Source organism: Globicephala melas, chromosome 3, assembly GCF_963455315.2.
Source record: "Globicephala melas chromosome 3, mGloMel1.2, whole genome shotgun sequence".
NCBI classification, from domain to species: domain Eukaryota; kingdom Metazoa; phylum Chordata; class Mammalia; order Artiodactyla; family Delphinidae; genus Globicephala; species Globicephala melas.
In genome coordinates, this window is record NC_083316.1 from 94919620 (window position 1) to 94940693 (window position 21074).

The 21074-nt window shown below is 34.0% G+C and overlaps 1 protein-coding gene across 1 annotated transcript in view; it reads left to right on the forward strand.

The window, feature by feature from the left end:
- Nucleotides 1–21074, forward strand: part of COMMD10 (COMM domain containing 10) — a 165202-nt gene that overhangs the window by 8753 nt on the left and 135375 nt on the right. The window contains exons 3-5 of the mRNA XM_030869835.2: nucleotides 1617–1727; nucleotides 4025–4180; nucleotides 20588–20698. Of these exons, the coding sequence (XP_030725695.2) occupies nucleotides 1617–1727; nucleotides 4025–4180; nucleotides 20588–20698 (378 nt within the window). The remainder of the gene's footprint in view (nucleotides 1–1616; nucleotides 1728–4024; nucleotides 4181–20587; nucleotides 20699–21074) is intronic.

Below are 21074 nucleotides of genomic sequence, written 5' to 3' on the forward strand. Positions count from 1 at the left end.
ATGAAAGAAAGGAGAGTAGCCAGAACTTATACTCAGATGGCTAACTTCTTTCTTTCATATATTGCTTATAAAAGTAATGTGTGTAATGTGTAAGTTTTAGAAAATATTAAAATTATCAAAAAGACTTAATTTCTTGCTTTATATATGCTCTTATAATAATCCATACTTTGGCAAAACTCATTAAAAAGGGAAGTTATTGGAACAATTATTTGTTTTTAATTTGTCTTTCTAACTAGACGATAGTACTCCTGAGGACATAAACTATCTATGTAGCACATAATAAGTACTCAGTAAATATATATATATATATGTATGTGTGTGTGTGTGTATATATATATATTTATATATATATATTTTTATATTTTTATATATATATATATTTTTTTTGTACTTCTGCAGTATCAGTTGTGATTTCTCCTCTTCCATTTCTTATTTTATTTGGGTCTTCTCTCTTTTCTTCTTAGTGAGCCTGGCCAGAGGTTTGTCAATTTTGTTTACCCTTTCAAAGAATCAGCTCTTGGTTTTATTGATTTTTTTTCTATTGTTTTTTTCATCTCTATTTTATTTATTTCCTCTCTGACCTTTATTAGCTCCTTCTTCTGAATTTAAGTTTTGTTTTACTTTTTCTAATTCTTTTAGGTGGTGGGTTAGATTGTTTGAGATTTTTTTTGTTTCTTAAAGCCTGTACCACTGTAAATTTCCCTTTAAGAATTGCTTTTGCTGCATCCCATAACCCATTGACTTTTAATAAAATAATCCTAAGGGTTAAACTAGTTGCCACCTCTCTATCTGATGGGAATCCTGGTGCTAGGTAATGGAGGATGTAGATAAAGGTTCCCAAGGTTAACGGTTTTTATCTGTTTAATGCTTCCAGGGTAGGCTCCCTCTTATTAAATGCCTACAGGGGCTTAGGGCTAGGTAAGGTCATATACTGGCAGAGGTTTTGGGGTGAGTTGGGGGGAGGAAAGAGCTACCAAAGGAAAGGAGCCGCCAGGTATTTTCTGCCTTAAAATGCTGTTCTCTTAGATGGAGATTTTGCTCTGGGCTCTTAGAAGAGTTGCTGGGGCCCATTATAATTGGATAGTATTATTGCAGAGAAGGTGTCCCCCCCCCAATGTTTTTTAAATTTTCTTTCTCAATTTTTATTTGATACTGGAATATAGTTGATTATAATGTTGTGAGTAAAGATGGAGATTACTATTAATTATTGTTAACATTTTGGGGTTTTACCTTGTAGTATTGTTTTTTCTAAATATCCATTTTTTAAAAAAATTTTTTTATACAGCAGGTTCTTTTTAGTTATCCATTTTATACATATTAGTGTATATGTTAAATGTCCATCGTTTATGTTATTTACCATTATTTTCCACCTCCTATACATCATAGAATTGAAAATACTGGGTTTTTTAAATGAAATTTATTTGGCAAGAGCCAGGTAATGAACTGTACTATGATTTTAAGATATTGAAATTTAGAGACACGTCAGTTTCTTTCTAGGATGGATTTACTTTCTTTCTTTCAAGTTCTCATTGTCATATGAATAAATGAATCTTCTGTTGAGTATCTGAGTTTTGAATACCTGAGTGTATGCTAATAGATTGCTTTCTGTGTTGTAGGCTGAGAATAGTTTCAGTGAAGAAGAGGAAGAAAAACTTCAAGCTGCATTTTCTCTGGAGAGACAAGATCTTCACCTAGTTCTTGAAACAATATCTTTTATTTTAGAACAGGTATTTTTATTGCCCCAAATTTCCTAACCATGGTTTGTTTACTACATGTTTGCATTGCTGTGATATCTATAACATTTTATCTTATTTTTCTCAAGTATACAGATGGAAGCTGTGAATATGTTTTATCAAAAAATTTTGATGTAGTAAAAAAATTTTGAATGTGATTTTTTTTCCATGGTATTGCGTTCTACTAAAACAGTCTTAGTGTTGAGCAGCGTGAGTAAAGTATTTGACAGTATGAATCAAGACTTCGTTGACTTGAGACAGTTAAAAAAGATTCAAATTTATTGTTACTTGGTATAATAATTTGGAAAAAAAATTTGGAAAAATGAACACATTTTATTTAAGAAATTTAATAAATGATTTTGGAGGATCTATTTGACTAGGTTGATAAAACATTTAGAAAAGAAATATTTGTCAAAGAACCTTTTGTCATACTATTTCTTCCTACTGAGCTGTTCTTCTGCATCCCTTCTTTACATCTAAATTCAGTTCATTGTTCAAGTTCATTGTTCTGTTAAAATCACATCTCCTCCCACTGCAGCTTTGACCCCTTATATTTGCAGTCCTCCCCTTATTTGGATTCCTTTTATGCTTGCCTCATCATGGTAGAGCACATTGTTAGTCTTTTCATTATTTCATGTATGTCAGTTGTGTCTCCTTCACTAGGTTTTGAATTTGTATGGGGCCAGGATCACATTTTCTGTGCATCTTATGTAAATGTAGCACATTGCTGGGCTAAAAATAATTTTTTTTTAACATCTTTATTGGAGTGTAATTGCTTTACAATGTTGGGTTAGTTTCTGCTGTATAACAAAGTGAATCAGCTATACGTATACATACATCCCCATATCCCCTCCCTCTTGTGTTTCCCTCCCACCCTCCCTATCCCACCCCTCTAGGTGGTCACAAAGCACTGAGCTGATCTCCCTGTGCTATGCAGCTGCTTCCCACTAGCTATTTTACACTTGGTAGTGTATGTATGTCAATGTTACTCTCTCACTTCGTCCCAGCTTACCCTTCCCCCTCCCCGTGTCCTTAAGTCCATTCTCTATGTCTGCATCTTTATTCCTGTCCTGCCCCTAGGTTCATTAGAACCTTTTTTTTTAGATTCCATATATATGGGTTAGCATACAGTATTTGTTTTTCTCTTTTTGACTTACTTCACTCTGTATGACAGACTCTAGGTCCATCCACCTCACTACAAATGACTCAATTTTGTTTCTTTCTGTGGCTGAGTAATATTCTGTTGTATATATGTGCCACATCTTCTTTATCCATTCATTGGTCAATGGACACTTAGGTTGCTTCCATGTCCTGGCTGTTGTAAATAGTGCTGCAATGAACATTGTGGTACATGACTCTTTTTGAATTATGGTTTTCTTAGGGTATATGCCCAGTAGTGGGATTGCTGGGTCATATGGTTCTATTTTTAGTTTTTTAAGGAACTGCCATACTGTTCTCCGTAGTGTCTATAAAATAGATTCTTAATAAATTCCTGTTGTTTGATTAAGTAGAATACTTGTGAAGTAAAAGTTTATTTCACAATAAACAATACTGTAGCTTTCTGGGCATTCTAGTGAATAGATACCGTTAGGAGGACAAGCTGCTAGGCACCTACTACATGCAGCCTTATACAGGTTACAGATCATAAAGTTGATTATGGTTCTTATCCTTGGTGAACCTTCAGTAGAAGAAAAGGATAACTGAATAGGGCAGAGCAGCCTGGGGTTTATGAGGAAGTTTTTTCAGAATAATGTAAAAAACAACAGGTATCACCGTAAAAAAGTTTTCAGTTTTTTATCATATATTACCTAGGAAGTTGGTAGATGAACGTGGTTTTGAGAAAGTGTTTCTTGGAAAAAAAACTTGAGAAAGTGTTTCTTGGAAAAAAAACTTTTGAGAAAGTGTTTCTTGGAAAAAAAACTTTGATAGTTGGGAAACAAAACCACTGTGTACTTATTTGAAATAATGAAATGAAATAAGGAATTGAACTTTTAATTAGGATACCATTTACATAGCCAAAGCAAAGAAGTTTTTCTCTTAAGTGGATTTAGTATTACTTAAACCACAGGCAAAAATGAAGCAGTTTAGCTTGAATAATTTAGGCCATTTAATTCTGAATCTTCCAGCCCTTGGTTGAGTATATTATTATTTGTAAAATAAAAAAATTTCTGCAGCAGAAATATGAAATTTTTAAAATTTAAATCATTTAAAATAATGTTGTATTTGATTACAGTTCAAGGTCTCTGTATGAACAGTAGGGATATATATAATTTTTTTTTCCTCTTTAATAGGCAGTATATTACAACGTGAAGCCAGCAGCTTTGCAGCAGCAGTTAGAGAACATTCATCTTAGACAAGACAAAGCAGAAGCATTTGTCAGTGCTTGGTCTTCTATGGGTCAAGAAACAATTGAAAAATTCAGGCAGAGGATTCTTGCACCCCACAAGGTATAGTATATACTACTCAAAAGATATTTTTCAATGTGTATGTATGGCGTAAATTATTATATCTGAAAAGTTCCGCTCTCCTCTTTCTATTTTCTGGAAATATTTGTGATTGGTGTTATTTTGCATTTTCACCAGCATTATATTAGCGTTCCAGTAGTTCCAAATCCTTGTCAGCTCTTGGTATTGTCAGTTGTCTGTATTAAAGCTATTCTTTTAGGTTTTGTAATGATACCTTGTGTTTTGAATTTATATTTCCCTAATAACAGATTATGATGATTATCTTTTTATGTAGTTACTTGCCATCCATATGTCTCCTTTTGTGAAGTGTGTGTTCAGATCTTTTGTCTAACTGTATTTCCACACTGTGACAGATAATTATAGTAATATAAATATAAAGGACAATTACAAGTGTAAATCCCAGCATACAGAAATGCATGGGTTTTGTTTTTGTTCTTGTGTTTTTGGTTGTTACAATTTGTAGAAGGTGTTTGTTTTCTTTCTGTTGAGTTTTGTGACTCTTTTGAGTCCTTTGTCAGATATATGATTTGCAGATATTTTCTCTTAGTCTGTAGCTTTCCTTTTTAGTTTCTAACAGTGTCTTTTGCAAAGTAAAACCTTTAAAATCTGATCAAGTTTGATTTATCATTTTTTTCTTTTATTGATACTGCCTTTGGTTTTGTATCTTAACCTAAGTTTTTTTTTTGTAGTTGTTGTAAATGGTACTGGTTTTAAAATTTTGGTTTCTAGTTGTTTACTGCTAGTATATAGAAACACAATTGATTTTTATATATTGATATTGTATTCAAGACCTTGGTAAACTCACAAATTAGTTATAGCAGTTTTTTTGGTGGTTTTCCTTGTGATTTTCTTTGTAGAAAGTCAGATTGTTCATGCATATAGAGATAGTTTTATTTCTTCCTTTTCAGTTTGTTCACCTTTTGTTTTTCCTGCCTTACTGTACTGACTAGGACTTATAATATGATGTTGAATAAGATTGGTAAGTTTGAACATCATGCTTTGTTCCCAGTTTTAGAGAGGAAGCATTCAGTCTCTCATCATTAAGTAAGATGCTGGGGACTTCCCTGGTAGTCCAGTGGTTAAGACTCCTCGCTTCCACGGCAGGGGAACAGGTTCAATCCCTGGTCAGGGAAGTAAGATCCTGCATGCTGGGTGGTACGGCAAAAAAAATTAAAAAGAGAGTAGGATGGTGGTTACCAGGGACTGGGGCTGGGGTAGGGAAATGGAGGCAATGTTGTTCAAAGAATACAAATTTCCAGTTATAAGATGAATAAATTCTGGGGATCTAATGTATAAAGTAGAAACAAAAAGATGCTAGGTATGGGTTTTTAGAAAATGCCCCGGTATTGTTTTCATTTCTCTCTTTTTCTTTTAAACTGTACATTCTAAGAGCTCTCAAGTGTCCTCCACATCAGTTTCATTTTTCATTTTAATTTCTGCTTTTTCCTGTACCCTGTACAGATTTTGTTTTCCATTTTTTAATCCCTAAAATTTTTTTAACCATTGCCATTAAAAAAAAAAATCTCTACTTGTCTTTGAATATTTGCCTATTTTTTATATTTATATAATTTTCTTCTGTTTTTTTTCTTGCATTTATATAAGTACAGTATACTTGTATAGTTAAAAATATTTCTTTTTTCACCTCTGATAGTAAGTCATTTTTTATTGTTTTCTGGCTGATAGTTTGTTGCTTTTTTAAAAGTAATGTTTCTGGGGCTTCCCTGGTAGCGCAGTGGTTAAGAGTCTGCCTGCCAATGCAGGGGACCCGAGTTCAAGCCCTGGTCTGGGAAGATCCCACATGCCGCAGAGCAGCTAGGCCCGTGTACCACAACTACTGAGCCTGCGAGCCACAACTACTGAGCCTACATGCCACAACTACTGAAGCCTGTGTGCCTAGAATCCGTGCTCCGCAACAAGAGAAGCCACTGCAATGAGAAGCCCATGCACCACAACGAAGAGTAGTCCCCACTCGCCACAACTAGAGAAAACCCGCGCGTCGTGGTGAGGACCCAACGCAGCCAAAAATAAAATAAATAAAAAAAATTTTTTTAAAAAGTAATATTTCTTCCTTATGTTGTATTACATTAACTTCTGTTTAAGAAGTAGTTTGATCAGTTGTTATATAAAATATGCAAAAAAGTAGTTGGATATGATTAATTGGTCCCTATGACACTGGTCCCTTGAGAATGTAGGAAATTATCTTTTGCCAATACAGAGTATATGAGAGGGTAGCTAATACATTTTTTAATACCTTAAATGCTAATTAAGATCATATAATAATATCAAACATTTCTTATGTTTACAGTGGACCAAAAACTCAGTGCATTATATCTTGTAAGATCCATTAATAGTTCTAGTTTATATTTAAAATTAAACTGAGGATTAGAGAGATTAAATAATTGGTCCATGGTCACGCAGCTAAATGAGTGGTAGAGTTGGGATTTAACAAAGTAGTTACACTCCTAAGCCACTGTGCTCTACTACCACCTAAATGTTAGCAGCAAAATTTTTCTGTGTCAGGCTTTATGCAGGGTAGTTTACATAGTTTGTGTGTGTATATGTGTGTTTTATATCTTTGAAAAAGAAATAAAACTTTCGAAAGTGTACCTTTACCGTGTTAACCCAAGTGGTCCATGGTGAAGGTGAGGTGGGAATCAGATTGGGCTCTCTCTCTTTTTTTTTTTTAATTTTATTTATTTATTTTTGGCTGCATTGGGTCTTCGTTGCTACGTGCAGGCTTTCTCTAGTTGTGGTGAGCGGGGGCTACTCTTTGTTGCGGTGCGTGGGCTTCTCATTGCGGTGGCTTCTCGTTGCAGAGCACAGGATCTAGGTGCATGGGCTTCAGTAGTTGTGGCATGCAGGCTCAGTAGTTGTGGCACACAGGCTCTAGAGCGCAGGCTCAGTAGTTGTGGCACATGGACTTTAGTTGCTCCGTGGCATGTGGGATCTTCCCAGACCAGGGCTCAAACCTGTGTCCCCTGCATTGGCAGGCGGATTCTCAACCGCTGCACCACCAGGGAAGTCCGAGATTGGTCTCTCTCTTAATTGAGCCTTTTATGTCATGGTACCTCTGACAACTATAATGTTATCTTCCTTTTTGCCCTGTTGACTGTTAAGATACGGTGACTAAAATAGCTGTGGATGAAAATAGATCATGTCATTTAAATTGTAACAGAAATATATGGCAGTGATTTATTATATAATGAACAAAAGTTGTATTTGCAAAGACTGTTTTATAGTCATTTAGAGGTTAACATAAACTGTGTGGTGCTTGCAGTGGAACATCTGTGTAATTCTGAATTCAAAGAGAGTCAGATTCAGTTAAATAACAAGTTAAAAAATCAAAAGGAACTTATTTTTAATTCAGTTTTTAAAAACACCTCTTTTCATCTTCTGTTATTTAAATCTAATAAGTGAGAGGCAGATTGAAAATTGATTGGATAGCTTTTTACAGGATATGATTGAAGGGATTTAAAAATTTTATCCTGTCTCACTTTTTTTTTTTTTTTTATCTTAACCTCTTTGGACACTGAAATGTTACCACTGCTTATTAGAATTGGTAGTCTTCCCTCTTTTATCAGTGTTGACTATGTTAGCAGTGTCCTTCTAACAGGATTTTCTGTTTGATTTTTGTTAAAATGCCTGTGTGGTTACAACATTTATTAAATTATGAATACCCTTTCAGACAGAACTTGAATACTATGTTTAATTTTACTCCTAAAATTCTGGTTAGAGTTCCTTTATGTATATTCCTGCTATACAAAATGTAAAAACTTATATGTTAAATATTACTGACATATTGATACATCTCTTTTTTTCTGAGACCTTAAGGAAAAGAATTGTGTTTTTTTATATGATATTTTTTCTAAGATATTTGAAGTTCACCCTATTCCTCAGTAACAGATATGATTATAAGAAATATACATAAGGCATATTTTTAGCACTCTGAATAGCCTGCTCTTTAAAGGCTACTGATTCCTGTACTGATTCCTTTTCTTAAAATGTACTTGTATGTTTGTTAGGAAAATTTTAAAGATAAATTTGACAGTTGTGTTTGTTTTGAATGCTCAAAATGTGTGTATTGTGATTGCGTCCTGTTAAGAGTGTTCTTAATTTTACCAGTTACATAGCAAATTTATTATTTCATTATGTAGTGAAAATTCATCATGTCTCATATGTTCTTGAGAAACCTGCATTTAAAAATGGATGGCTAGGGCTTCCCTGGTGTCGCAGTGGTTGAGAGTCTGCCTGCCGATGCAGGGGACACGGGTTCGTGCTCCGGTCTGGGAAGATCCCACATGCCGCAGAGCGGCTGCACCCGTGAGCCATGGCCGCTGAGCCTGCGTGTCTGGAGCCTGTGCTCCGCAACGGGAGAGGCCACAACAGTGAGAGGCCCACGTACCGCAAAAAAAAAAAAAAAAAAGGATGGCTAACGTTCTTAAGATAATAATGTTCCTGAACAGTCTTTTAAAAAAATTCTCTTTAAGCCATTATAGTAAGATTTACTTTATTGTTAAGTGTAACAACTAATTGTTTGCTTCATTAATTGTTAAATACCTGTCTTTTATATGTAATATAAGAAATTTAGATTTGACATTTTTAAAACTTAATGTATTCTTTTATTATTTTCTTTTATATTCTTATTTCATTTCTTTTGGAATTCTAAGGATGGATGAATGGCTTTATTAAAAAGAGAACAGAAAAAACATACTTCATATAGCTAAATCTAAATATGTAACTATGAATACATATCTGAGTGCTTTTTCAAGATTTAAACGCTTCTTAACATTATCATCTGCATTTATAGGAAAGGTATTTTGTTATAATTATATCCATATACAAGTCAAATTTCTGCCTCATTTGTTGCGTTAGTTGTTGGCATGTTAAGAATGAAGTGAAAGCCATGGTTTTTCCATATGCTGGAATTGACTGAATGTAAATGTTTGTGAGATTTAAATGCTGCTATATTCATTTACTGTTTTTTTAGTGAAATATAATCTACCTGCAGAAAATGCAGAGATTTTAAGTGTGTTCAGTTTGATGAATTTCAGAAATTATATATACCCTTTTAATCATTCTCCTTAACAAAATAGAGAAAATTTTCATCACCTGGAAAGTGCCCAGTTTTAATTCCCTCCACCTTCATACTCAAATTTCCATCACTGTAAGTTGTTTTTTTTCTGTTCGTAGAGTTAATATAAATGAACTCAAATAAGTGTCTGTCTACCGTCTCTCAACATAATGTTTTTTTGGATGCATTCATGTTGTTACTTGTATCAGCAGTTCTTTTGTTGCTGAGTAATATTTCCTTGTATGAAAATAACACAGTTTGTTTATCTGTAGTCCTCTTGATAGACTTTTGGGTTGTTTCCAGTTTCTGGCTATTAGGAATAAGACTGCTCTTTGACATTTGTGTACAAGTCTTTTTGTGGACATATGTTTTTATTTCCCTTGAGTAAATGTCTAGCAATGGGGTTGCTGACCCCTTAAGCCAAATCTGAGGCTTTGTATTTGAGTTTTAGCCAGTCCATGCTGCACGGATTGGGAAAAAGTCATATAAATGTAAGGAGTCATATAATTGTGAATCTGTCACCTTGTGTGGTTCCCTTCTTTTACAAATCTGTCACCTTGTGTGGATCCCTTCCCTTTAACTTCTTTCTGCTTTTAGTCATTCTCCAATGCCTTCAAATCACTGTTTTTAAAATATTTTCTTTAGAAGTTATACTTTTTTTTTTTTTTTTTTTTTTTGTGGTACGTGGGCCTCTCACTGCTGTGGCCTCTCCCGTTGCGGAGCACAGGCTCCGGACGCACAGGCTCAGCGGCCATGGCTCACGGGCACAGCTGCTCCACGGCATGTGGGATCTTCCCAGACCGGGACACGAACCTGTGTCCCCTGCATTGGCAGGCGGACTCTCAACCACTGCGCCACCAGGGAAGCCCTAGAAGTTATACTTTTTATTTGCAAGGGAAGTTGATGTGATATAAACTCCTTCCTACCATTATCAGATTAGGAACTCTAAAAGTGCTTCTTTTAAATTGTAAGTCTTATTCTGTCTTTGCTCTGCTCCAGATCCACCAAGTCTTTCCGTGTTGTTTACAATGGAAGTCAAAGTTCTTAAAATTGCCTTTAAGACCCTACATGATCAGTAACCCCTTTTGGTCCACTATCTTGTTGACCTCCACCTGGCTCACTTTGGAGAATTCTATTCTCTTTACCTCAGAAACTCTTGGATGTTCATGTGGTTGGCTTCCTATCTTTTTCAGCTCTTTGCGCAAATATCACACTTATCAGTGAGCCTTGCTGTAATCATCATAGTGAAAAGTGCTTCCACCTCTATGGTACATTCTTACTTCGTTTTTTTCTATAATACTCATTATTCTTATCTGACCTTCTATATATTCTACGTGTTCATTTTTTTAAATTGTCTCTACTACTAAACTATAAACTCCACAAGGGCAGGAATTTTTGTCTGTTTTGTTCACTACTGTATTTTCACTACTTTAAATGGCCCTTGGTAGATAGTGGGTTCTCAAAAAATAGTTGTTGATTAAATAAATGCACAATATTCCTGCTTTACTAATTGTGCTACTTTGAGGTTCAGTTTATAGGGTTTTCTTATAAAGAGGAATATTTGTGTTTATTGGTGTTAGAAAAGTAAAGAGAGGAGGGTATGGATTATATTTTGTATTTCCTAGTGTTCTTTTGTGCTTTCATTTTGGTTGTACTTTAAGCCTTTTGTGGTTCATTTATTTCATGACTCTTGAGTTTTGCTGGAATACTAGATTCAGTCATTTACATTTTCCCTCTTTAAAAGTGGGAATATGTATAATAAGAATTGCTTTAGCTTGAAATGGAAATTCTCCAGGGGAAAAAAGGTGATGTCATTAGCTGTTGATGCAGCAATCAATTTAAAGAACTTTAGATCTAAGAGACCCTTAATCAGTCTAATTTGAAGTAGAACTGTATTCTCTGCTTTATAAATAATTGACTAAAACCAGACCATTAACAAATTAAATTAAGATTTTACTAATGCCAAAGAACTGTGCTGTTAGCAAAATTACTCTTATGTCATAGTAGTCAAAGATGTGCACTTGCTAAATAGAATTGATGTACTTTTTCAGAGTGTTGTCAACTGTGAGAGCATTAGCTGAATGACATTTCGGTGTCAGTAAACTTGTACTATGGTCTTCATATATTCATGGTATGCAGAGGTGGCAAGCAGTCTGAATGATGATTCATTGATGTTTTCCCTCATCACTTTATAACTTGGATAGGAAGACCAATTAGGTATTTTGGCCAAGTCTGTGGGTCAAGGAGTATAATTTTAAGTTTCATGCCACCCTAGCAATGACACTAGGTTGACTTTTGTGGCATCTAAACTTGAGGGTATAGGTTAGAGAGTATCCCTAAGTTGTGATATTTGTAATAAAGCATTTATACCTCTTGTAATGTGGATACTGTATTGCATAATAGTCATCTCTGAGATCCTGACCTTGTCTTCGTATACTTAAAGATGTCACAGTATAGAATTCTTTCTCTGGGAGGCAAGTAGTAGTGTGGCTTGTTCCTTTGAGGCTTACTGCCTCCTGTTCTTGCCCATGACTAGAGGATGGCAAAGAGATTGAAGATGTTCTCTCATCGCACCTATACATTCCTCTGTTACGGCCTTTAATATATTGTATCTTTTAAAAAATAGCATTATTAAATTATAATTTACATAGTGTAATCTGTATCCTTTTAATTGCACTATTTGGTGAATTTTGATAGCATTATTTCTGTGAGATCATGGTCATAATTAAAATACAGAGCATTTTCATCGTGCTAAAAAGTTTCCTCATGCCCCCTGGCAGTTCTTTCCTCCCTAAACCCTGGCTGCAGGAAACCACTGATCTGCTTTGTGTCACTATAGATTGTGTTTAGTAGGATTTTATATAAATGGAATTATACACATGTACTTTCCTCTGGCTTCTTCCACTGAGTATGATTTTGAGGTTCATCTGTGTTGTTGTATCAATGTATCAATGTATCAATGGTTGTATCAATGTATCAGTGTTGTATCAATGTATCAGTGGTTTGCTCCTTTTCATTGTGGGTTGGTATTCTTTTTTATTGCAGGGTGGTGTTCTGTCATACGGATGTGTCACAGTTTATCCATTCACTTGTTGATGGATAATGGGGCTCTTTCCAGCTTTGGGCTATTTTGAATAAATCTGTTAACATTCATGTACACATCTTTTTAAGGACATATATTTTTATTTCTCTTGAGTAATTTCTTAGGGGTGGATTGACTGGGTTGTAGGGTCAGTGTATATTTAACTATATGAGAAGCTGCCAAACAGTTTTCCAAAGTGGTTGTACTATTTTACACTCCAACCAGCAGTTTCTTCATGTCCTGGCCAACACTTGGTGCTGCCATTCTTTAAAGTTTTAGCCATTCTAATGGGTATAAGGATGTTGAACATAAGGATTTTGAATATCTTTTTATGTGTTTGTTGGCCATTTGTTTATCTTCTTTTGTGAATTATCTGTTCCAATCTTTGCCCTTTTTATATAGATTTCTTTTTTTTTAATTTATTTTTCTTCTAACATCTTTTTTGGAGTATAATTGCTTTACAGTGGGGTAGATTTCATTTTCTTATTTTGGTAAGAATTATTTATATAGTTTGGATACAAGTCCTTTGTCAGGTATATGTATTGTGAATATTTTATTAGTCCGTGGCTTGCCTTTTTATTAATGGTGACTTTTGAAGAACAGAATTTTTTATTTTGATGAAGTCTAGTTTATAATTTTTTTCTTTTGTGGTTCATACTTTTATGGCTCTCTTTAAAATCTTTGCCTATCCTAAGATCACAAAGATTTCCTTTTATGTTTTCTTCTAGAAGTTTGATGGTTTTAGCAGTTACATTTAGGTCTGTGATCCATTTTGAGTTCATTTTTGTGTTTGGTGTTAGGTAGAGGTTGTTTTTTATTTTGTTTCCATGTAGATATCTAGTTGTTCCAGCATCATTTACCTTGGTACCTTCGTTAGAAGTCAATTGATGGGTCTTTATGTCTATCCTTTGCCAGTGCCACATTGTCTTTATTGCTGTAGTTTTATATTCTTCAAGTTAGGTAATATAGCTCCTCCAACTCTTTAAAAAAATTGGTTTGACACTTTTAGGTCATTTGCCTTTCCATTTAAATTTTAGAATCAGCTTGTCAGTTTCTATTAAAAAATTCCTGCTGGGGAATTAATTAGATTGTCCTAAATTCTATAGATCATTTCTGGAAGAACTGACATCTTAATAATATTGAATCTTTAAATTCATGAGCATGGTATATCTCTCCATTTATTGATATCTTCTTTAATTTATTCCAGTAATGTTTGTAGTTTTTCCAGTGACCAGGATTTGCACAAATTTTGTTATTCTTATGCTATAGACTGAATGTTTGTGTCTCTTCAAGATTTGTATGTTGAAACCTCACCCCCATGGTGATGATATTAGGAGGTAGGACCTTTAGGGGGTGATTAGGTAATAAGGAAAGAACCCTAATGAATGGGATTAGTACCCTTATAAAGAGGCCCTAGAGAACTCCCTTGCCTCCTTCTGCCATGTGAGGATACAAGAAGTCTGCAGCCTGGAAGAGGGCCCTCGCTCAACCTTGCTGTCACCCTTATCTCAGACTTCCAATCTCCACAACTGTGAGAGATAAATGTTGTTATTACTAAGCTATGCAGTCTGTGGTATTTTGTTTTAGTGGCCTGAACAGACTAAGACTGTGTATTTGCATGATTTTGGTTGCCACTAAAAATGGAATTGCATTTTTGACATTTTCCAATTGTTTCTTTCTAGTATATTGAAAACTATTGATGTTTCATATTAACCTTTTGCCATAACTTTCTTAAAACTGGCCATTAGTTTTAGTAGCTTTTTTGCAGTTACTTAGGATTTTCTACATATGTGTTATATCAAAATTACTTTTGTGTATGTTTGTCTTCATCACTAGACTTGGAGCTTTTGGGACAGCGATTGTAAGTTTATTGATTTTTATGTCCCCAGCATCTATGACGGTACAAAAGTCAGGTCTGTGCTCTTCTGGTTTTTCTCCTTTCTGCCTGCTTCTTTTAGACAGTCATATTTGCTACTTTCTTCTCATTTCTACAACCTCTAAATTTTGTATTGTGCCAGGAGTCAGTCCCTGATCCTCTTCTCTTTTCTTTTGTACTTCCCTGGCAATCACATCTAGGCTTCTGGGTTTAAAAACTATTTTCTAATAAAACATTTTTTCTCTAGCCTACTTGATAGTTTCATTGGATATAGAATAGGCATCTCAAGCTTAACATTAAAAAAGTAAACTGATCTTTGGATCATTCCTCTTGAAACTGTTCCTGTAGTTTTCTCATCTCAGTTAATGGTAAACCTGTTTTTGTTTGTTTGTTTTTTCATTTGCATAGGCCAGTCTTTATATCATTGTGCCATTATTATTTAAAAATGGTTAGAAGACTAGGATGAAAGTCTGATTCTACTGATAAGTGTAAGTTTCATCAGCATACAATTTGTGGTATTTACATAAAGATGGGAATCATTAGTGTCCTGAAAGCAACAGGCTTTTTCTCAAATTATATGCTTGTAAGTTAAGGCTGATATCTATTGTATATAATAGTTAAGAAAACCACGTATATAAAATGCCAGAAATTGAAGATTTTTCTTAATGCCAGGGTATTATTTGTTTTTAGCCATTTAGAACTGGAATTTATTATTTTTTGAGTTTTAGATATTCCTCTAGTTAGGACAAAAGTAGGGAACCACTTGCATTCCTTCTGTTAAATTACTTGGTAATTTAATCACCATTTATAATTTTATTATATTTGCAGATTTGTTCTAAGTCCCAAACAAATAGATTTTTTAGAATCTGATTTTATAAATAGGGCACTGCCAGCTTAAAAATGGGGAATAAAATTTGGCATCTCCCGGAGGGCCTCCAAATGACAGCCTGTTTAAATTTTTGCTGATTTGATTAATGAACCTATTTGAGCAGATTATAAATGCCTTCTTCATTTCTTCTACAGCATTTTCTTTCCAAAGGAAAAAGGTGAAAATTTGAGGTATAATCATCAGTGCCTTTATTGTTCACTGGTATATAGAATGTTTCCAATGAAATGTACTCCTAAATTGGTGCTGTCATCTTGTGTCCTTAGGCAAACTCCTTAGATACATATATTACTTGAGAAAATAGATCTCTATACATTATGGAAATAGTGGAAACTTCTCTATTTTAGACAAATGTAAAATTACTCTGAATCTATTATTTTAAAGATTTCATTATATACATATACACATGCCATAATTGAGGGATCATAAGTATGACCTCTTATACATTCATGAATTGATTTTCCCAGCAGGTATTCCTTTCTTGGTGATACAGGGTTATAATGAGAAATGCTTCTAAAAGCTAACCTTATTAAGCAGATTACATTGAATTGAAAAATGCCCTTCTCCCCTGTATGAAAGATTTAGAAAAAGTTCTTAATATCATGCTTTATTCTATATGTATAATTTTAGAAAACAAAGAATAAGCCAACTAGAATTTTTTTAAGTTGGGAATTTTCTATAATTAATCAGTAGATTATATACGAAGATATCATTGAAGTCAAGAGAAATGGTCAAGGAAATTATAGAGCAAGTGTTTAGCTAAGCCTTAAAAACAGGTAGGTTCATGCTCTTCTTGTATTAAATGTTTAGTTAACTTCCTAAGTTTTATATTTCATAGGCGTAAATAGTAATGTATAGTTTGTGTAATAAGCCATATATATACAGAATTTCTGCTTATAGTATTTGCCAGTTATAAAATGAATGATGGATTATAGCGACAAAATATAGGTACTGTTTTCTCTTTTAGCAGTTACAGTTCTACTTTGTGTTTTCATGACATTATAATAAATAATAATTGTTTCATGAATATCCATACACATAATTCCTAAAACTCATTCAGTATTTCTGAGCAGTATTTTTTCTAACTATAGATAGATAGCTTGACCTATTAGTGGCTTAGTAGGTAATGAAATCAATTTGGAGGGTTTTGAATTAGTATTTTATTATTTTTTTTAATTTTTAAATTGTTTAAATTTTTATTTTATTTTATTTTTTAAAGTATTTATTTGGCTGCACTGGGTCTTAGTTGCGGCATGTGAGATCTTTTATTTGCAGCATGTGAACTCTTAGTTGTAGCATGTGGAATCTAGTTCCCTGACCAGGGATCAAACCCGGGCCCCCTGAATTGGGAGCGCAGAATCTTAGCCACTGGACCACTGGGGGAGTCCCTGAATTAGTATTTTAAAAGTGAAACATAGTAGAGATTCTGTATTACTGCTCTGGGTAAAAATTGTTTTGTGACACTTTTGTATATGTATATCAGTTTGCAACATAAAAAAGTGTTTCTTACTATGTGATATGATCCAAGCAGAGGCTACTATTTGAGAGATCCAGTAGTTAAAGTATGGTGATTAACTTTACATTTTCTTTTTCATTTTAAAAGAGCTAATATTATTGTAATTTTGACTAATTTTGCATATGCTTAGAACTGTGGTTTACAAAGCAATTACGAGAATTTAAGCTTATGCTGAGTTTTTTTATGTGGAAGTTAGAGGGAGAATGAAGTCCTTATATTTTGAACTGACATGTTAGTGACATTGTCAGGTAATAAGTAATGTAAATGAGATGCCTAAGAACTATCATGTAAACAGTTTTGGCATGTGTTGGAAAACATTAAAAATATTAGTGGCTCATTTTCCTTGTGTTTCATGTTATTTTGATGACATTTAAACTTAAGATGTTGGTTAAGGTATAAACACCCTCAGATTTAAATTTGAATATGAGATATCAAAACAAATTATATTAAAATGGTTCCTGGTATTTTAATGTACAAATGCCTCATATACACTATACAGAATTTTCTTTTAAGTAGAAGCAAATGTAGTTTAGCTAACTTAAGTCAAAATTCTGTGCTAGATTTTGTTTCCTATGTAATTAAATATTGATGACTATCATATTTGTTTCTTAGGAGTCTCAGAGGAATAATTAAATAGTATACTGTAAGATTTTCACCTTGGCAAAGGGCCTTTGTTTTATTCATATTTGTATTACCAGTGCCTATTATAGACCCAGAAAATAATATATGTTCTAAGCAGTTTAAGGAATTCCTTCTTTCTTCAGCTTTTCTTTGATGTTTGATGTTTTTCAAGTGTACCTTCCACTTGTTTTATGTGTTTCTCTGTTTTTTTCTGTCGTTTCTTCATGATCAAATTTAGTTATGATTTTTGGCTAGAAAGTTATGTAAATGATGTTGTGGTCTTCGCAGGATATCATTTCTAGAGGCACCTGCTGTCCATTTGCTACTTTTTGGTGATGTTAATTTTGATCTCTTGATGAAAATGTTGCTTTTTTTTTTCAACTGCATAATTATTTTCTTCTTTTGCAACTAAAAAGGAATTGTGGGCAGAAACTTTGTGACCGTTCATTTCAAATCAAACTTTCTCCACTTAAATTTAGTATCCATGGATGATTTTTACTTGAATCAATTACTGTAACTTTTTTTTTTAATTTCTGTAACTTTTGATTTTGATATAATTTCAAACAAAGTGGGAATAATAACATAAGGAATCTTCATATACTCTTTACTCCTATGCACCAGTTGTTTACATTTTACATATTTAATCTCTAGAATGGGGATAATAAGAGTACCTATCTCAAGTAGTGTTGCTGTTGTCTCCTAGTTTCACTGTAAATATTTTGTTAGTTTTGTTTTTCTTACTATTCTGTGAAACTGCAAAGTATTTTTTAAAATAATTCTAGTTATCCTTTATTCCCTCTTCATTTAAGTTTTCTGAATACTGATCTTTTTCTATGAAATTTTATGAGTGGGTGTGTGTATGTGCATATACCTACATATGAGTTTAGCAATTTTTTGTTTTTACTTTTAAAATTACTCTTTCATGGGGGCATGGGACAATTTTTTTTTTTTTTTTTTTTTGCAGTACGCAGGCCTCTCACTGTTGTGGCCTCTCCCGTTGCGGAGCACAGGCTCCGGACGCACAGGCTCAGCGGCCATGGCTCACGGGCCCAGCCACTCCGCAGCATGTGGGATCTTCCCGGACTGGGGCACGAACCCGTGTCCCCTGCATCGGCAGGCGGACTCTCAACCACTGCGCCACCAGGGAAGCCCGGGACAAATATTTTTAAATCACAAAATTCAATAGAAAAGGCTCTAGAATTTAAGAACATCAACCAACGAACTCTTTTTAGTTATGATGGTTTTAAAAATTTACCTTTCCTTGTATTTTTTGATTTGTTTCAATTCAGCAGATAGATATAGAGTGTCAACTCTATTTAAAACATACTATTAAAAAAAGATACTGTAGGAAAAATTAGGTGACCCAAATGCCTTATGTTTATAATGCTTTGCAGTTTCCAAAGCAATTTGAATATGCATTTTCTTATTTGATATTATCAGTAACTCAGAAAAGTATATAATTCAGGTAGATTTATTTCCATTTTTTATGAGGAAATTGAGACCTTGAAAGATTGTGACTTAACTATCAGGGTCACCTAGCTAGTGAGTGACAGCGTAAGCATGAACTAAAGCATAAGCTTTAAGTTCAGTGATCTCAATTCTCCCGTTCTACCTCTGTGCAGTGACTGAGCATACATTAATTTATGCAAAGGCCTGACCATAGTGGGACCATATTTTAGTTTATTCACTTAATATTTATCTTTGTCATTTATCTTAAGTGCTTAAAGGACAGGGATAGGATTAGTTAAATGAGATCAAAACAGTGTCTTACAGGTCCATAGAAATACCTAGAGGGTGCTTTTCAATTAAGATGATGATGTGTATCAAAATGCTTGGATATATGAGAGTAGTTATGACATGTTCTTTCCTGTTATATTGGAGGGTCTATTGCATGTGACTGTTGCGAAAGTAGTGGGCTGCTATTAGAGACTATGTTACTACTGTAATCAGTGTTAAAGATCAGTACATTATGGATCCTTAACATGTACCATTAAATTGATTCTTTTACTTGTGGTATTATGGATTATGTCTCTGCAACATCTTCCCCCTTTTTACCCATAAACTCTAAAAGGTTCAGTGCCAGAAAGTACAGAATTGTATCTTTATTTTCTCATCACATCCTCTCTCGAATAGATAATACTTTCATTGCTCTCTTTCCAATTTGGCTTTGAGTCACTGCTGTGATTCTAGCTGTTGAACAGTCTTTCAAGTTAGCAATTAGTATTCCAGTTAAGTAAAAATTGTTGTGAGGCTGCCATTCTTACCAGTGTAGCTAAGGTAGTTTTACTAAATCAATTACTAGAGTCATGTTGTCAGAGGTATATGACAATTACATGTCACAAAACAAAAATATTGATACTTTAGATTTATTGGAAATTAGATTTAAAACTTCATAGTTTTGAGGTTGGAGAAACCAATAATCTGTCTTGTTCAGTAAAGCCACATTTATGCTGCTTAATATTTTGAAACTTAAGCTGTTTTAGTGTGTCTTTACTGCTTTTGCCTTCCTGATTCAATTTTGCTGTTGTTAATTAATAAATTCAAAGGAAGTATTCTAATTAGTTTCTGTCATAACTGGGAACCATAGTAAGTTAGAATACTTTGGAAAGCATGATAACACCTGCTCACTAGTAGATATCAATTCTTTGCCTGGCTCTATTCCAGTCTCACTAACTGTGTCTAAATGTGTGAACCTCTTACCATCTGGGCACTTCAATTTCCCTTTAAAAAAAAAAAAGTTCTACCATGTTCTACTTACTGCAAAGAGTTTTGAAAGATAATAGGAGGTCATTAAAGTACTTATCACCAGTATATGCTATTTACTGGTTCAAATTTATAACTATTTAAAAACCATTGGCTTTAAAATATACTGTTTTTTGTTTTTGTTTTTTTGACTGCACCGCATGGCTTGTGGGATCCTAGTTCTGTGACCAGGGAGGGATCAAATCCTGGCCCTCGGCAGTGAGAGCGCAGACGCCTAACTACTGGACGGCCAGGGAATTCCCTAAAATATACTGTTTTAAAATAGTAATTTACTATTTAAAAACCATTGACTCCTTTAGTGTAGTTCATCGCTTAGTCTCAGAACTTTTATTTTTAGAACAGAGTGTATTTAAAGGCCAGTTTTACTGTTGAATTTGACAGGCATGGCACGTGGCCAATCTAATGAGCCCAAAGGGAGAATGTACAGAGTGTGCAGGTTAAAGGAGCCCTGGAACTGACTTTCCACAGAGTCCAGGCTATCCATGTTCATTCCTGCTGATTGGAGATTTGCTTAAAGTTGACTGTTTTCTTCCTTCTGTACCATCTGATTCCAATCTGTGCTTGTCTTTTGTAGCTGGAGACGGTTGGATGGCAGCTTAACCTTCAGATGGCTCACTCTGCCCAAGCAAAACTAAAATCTCCTCAAGCTGTGTTACAGCTAGGAGTGAGCAATGAGGATTCGAAGGTAAGAAAGGGTATCCCATTGAAAGGATGTATTTTGTTTACTAGATCTTGTACTTTATTGTTAGCAAGGTCTTTGTTCTTTGAATTGAAGGTTTAAACATAATTTAATTAAAATGAAAGATTAACAAAATGACAGATCTTTGTGACAAGTTTTGATGTCAGATTTACATATCACTTTGTTATTTATTTGAAAAAACAGGTTGTCTTACAAGGTACTTTTCTTGCAAGAATATGTTATAATGTCTTTTAAATTCTGCAATGGAAAAAATTGGTAGTGGTCATATAAAATTATGATTTTAATGTTTTAGATAATTGTGAATGTTTCTGGGTGTTTTGTGTTTTAAGCTGCATACATATGGCAGAGGGAATAATGTTGT